We start from the raw sequence: 2,031 nt of genomic DNA on the forward strand, positions 1-2,031 counted from the left end.
CATTCCAAACACCAGCCCGCTTGTCTCGGGAGCCCGCAGATGCTGAGATCGATTTCAACCGTCTTTCCCGCGCGAGAGGCTGCCCCGCGCGCTCGTGGCGCGAGTGCTGGGTGTTTGAAGGTCGCGCGGCCGCGCGAGAAACCGCTACCAAAACCGCGACGCACACCATAACCTCGTCCAAAACCTCGAGACCGGCTGCGGATACCGGGAAAGTGAATAAAGCAGTGCAAACCAAGGGGGTACCACATAGGGATGATGCAAACCAAGGCGGTGAACCCAAAGTGAATAAGCCGCTCTCGGGCAGCCCGAGCCACAGAATCGCCTGCAAACGCTGAAGTCTTTGCTGATTTCGACAGCAAACGCTCCAACGCTCTCGCCTAAGCAGAGCTCCATCCTGCGGCGTCGGCTGCGTTCGACGCTAGTGCACGTTTTTGCGAGCGCATTCACGTTCCGTGGCTCCAAATCCGTCCGATGATGTCGCATCATCGTCGCGCCGTGCCGTCAGGTGCTGAAGCTGCTGCGGAACGCTGCGGGGCTGCCACGGGCTGCTCTCGAGCCGCGCCGTTGCTGGGGCGGCGCCAGCTCCGCGCGCAACGAGATGCATTCGTTGCGCGACGCAGCCCTCGAGCCGCGCCGTTGCTACGTCCGTGACGTGACGGCGAGACCTGAGCGCTGCGTCGACGGGCGGTCGGCGCGACAAGCTTTGGCGCGCTGCCGGCTCGACAAGCTTTGGGCGCCGACGTCTGCACAACGCGGCAGCTTGGGCCGCGGCCGCGCGCCGCGCGCTCCGGCGGACGGCGGCGCGCCACGTCCGCGTCCAGCGGTCTCGCGCGCTCCGCGGCGCGCTCGCGGCACTCGCCGCGGCGGTTGCGGCGCGCGGCCGCGACGCTTGACGCGCGGCGCGGCGCGCGGCGCGCGGTCGCCGCCTGGCGCGCGCGCGCCGTCGGCGCGCCGTCGGCGGCGAGCGGCGGGGGGAAGGCCGCGCCGGGAGGCCGCGGGCCGGCGCCGCGCGGCCGCGGGCCGGCGCCGCGCGGTCCTCGCGCGCGCGGTCGCGCGCGCGGTCGCGCGCGTCGGCGCCGCCGCGGCCGAGCGGGCCGCGGCCCGGCGTCGCCGCGCGGACGGCGCGCGCGCAGTCGCCGCCGCCTGGATCTCGGACGAGAGCCTTCGGGCCCGTGGCGGCCGCGGAGCGCGCCGCGCGCTGCGCGCTAGGTCGAACCACGGTGCCTTGGGCACCGCATCCGCTTCTGCCCCCGGTCGTACCCTTCGGGCGCGCGCCAGAGGCTCTAAATTACCCTCCTCCCCTTCGCCGCCCCTGCGGGGCAGCGATTTTTTTTTGGTGCGCCCCCCGGTATCCAACGCAAGCCAGTGGGACGGGCCAGCGGCACGGCACGATGATGGTGCATCGAGAGCGCTTGAAGCTCGATCGACGCCAGCTATGAAGCTCGTGCAGATCGCCCTCCTGGGCGCGTCCGTCGGCGCCCTCCGGGCGCCGGTGGCGCGCTCCGTCGCGTCGCGCCGCGGCGCGCCGCCGCGCGCCGCGACGCTCGAGCCGGAGATCAAGAGCGCGTCGGCGAAGAAGCAGGTGGGCAACGACGCCTTCCTCAACAAGGACCTGCGCGCCCGCGCGCGGGACGGCCCCGGGGTCGTGTCGGAGTCGAAGCTCAAGGTGGGCATCGTCGGCGCGGGCCTCGCGGGCATGATCTGCGCCATGGACCTGCTGGACGCGGGCCACGACGTCGAGCTCTTCGAGCTGCGGCCGTTCGTCGGCGGCAAGGTGAGCTCGTGGATCGACAAGGAGGGGAACCACATCGAGATGGGGCTGCACGTCTTCTTCGGCTGCTACTACAACCTCTTCGGCATCATGGAGCGCACGGGGTCCTACGACCTGCTCCGCATGAAGGAGCACATCCACACGTTCGTCAACGACGGCGGCGACCTCGGCGCGCTCGACTTCCGCTTCCCCGTGGGCGCGCCCGTGTCCGGGCTCCAGGCCTTCGCGCGCACGGAGCAGCTCGGCTGGGGCGACAAGGC

General features: G+C 71.5%; 1 protein-coding gene across 1 annotated transcript; it reads left to right on the forward strand.

Moving 5' to 3' along the window:
- Window positions 1-1,672: 1,672 nt before the first annotated feature.
- AURANDRAFT_6909 (hypothetical protein) lies at window positions 1,673-2,029 on the forward strand (the record flags this gene model as incomplete). Its single annotated transcript, XM_009035306.1, has 1 exon — window positions 1,673-2,029. A coding segment is annotated over one exon (357 nt), but the record flags the coding sequence as incomplete, so codon positions are not given.
- Between the last annotated feature and the right edge of the window lie 2 nt (window positions 2,030-2,031).

This window comes from Aureococcus anophagefferens (genome assembly GCF_000186865.1).
Source record: "Aureococcus anophagefferens unplaced genomic scaffold AURANscaffold_3, whole genome shotgun sequence".
NCBI lineage: Eukaryota > Pelagophyceae > Pelagomonadales > Pelagomonadaceae > Aureococcus > Aureococcus anophagefferens.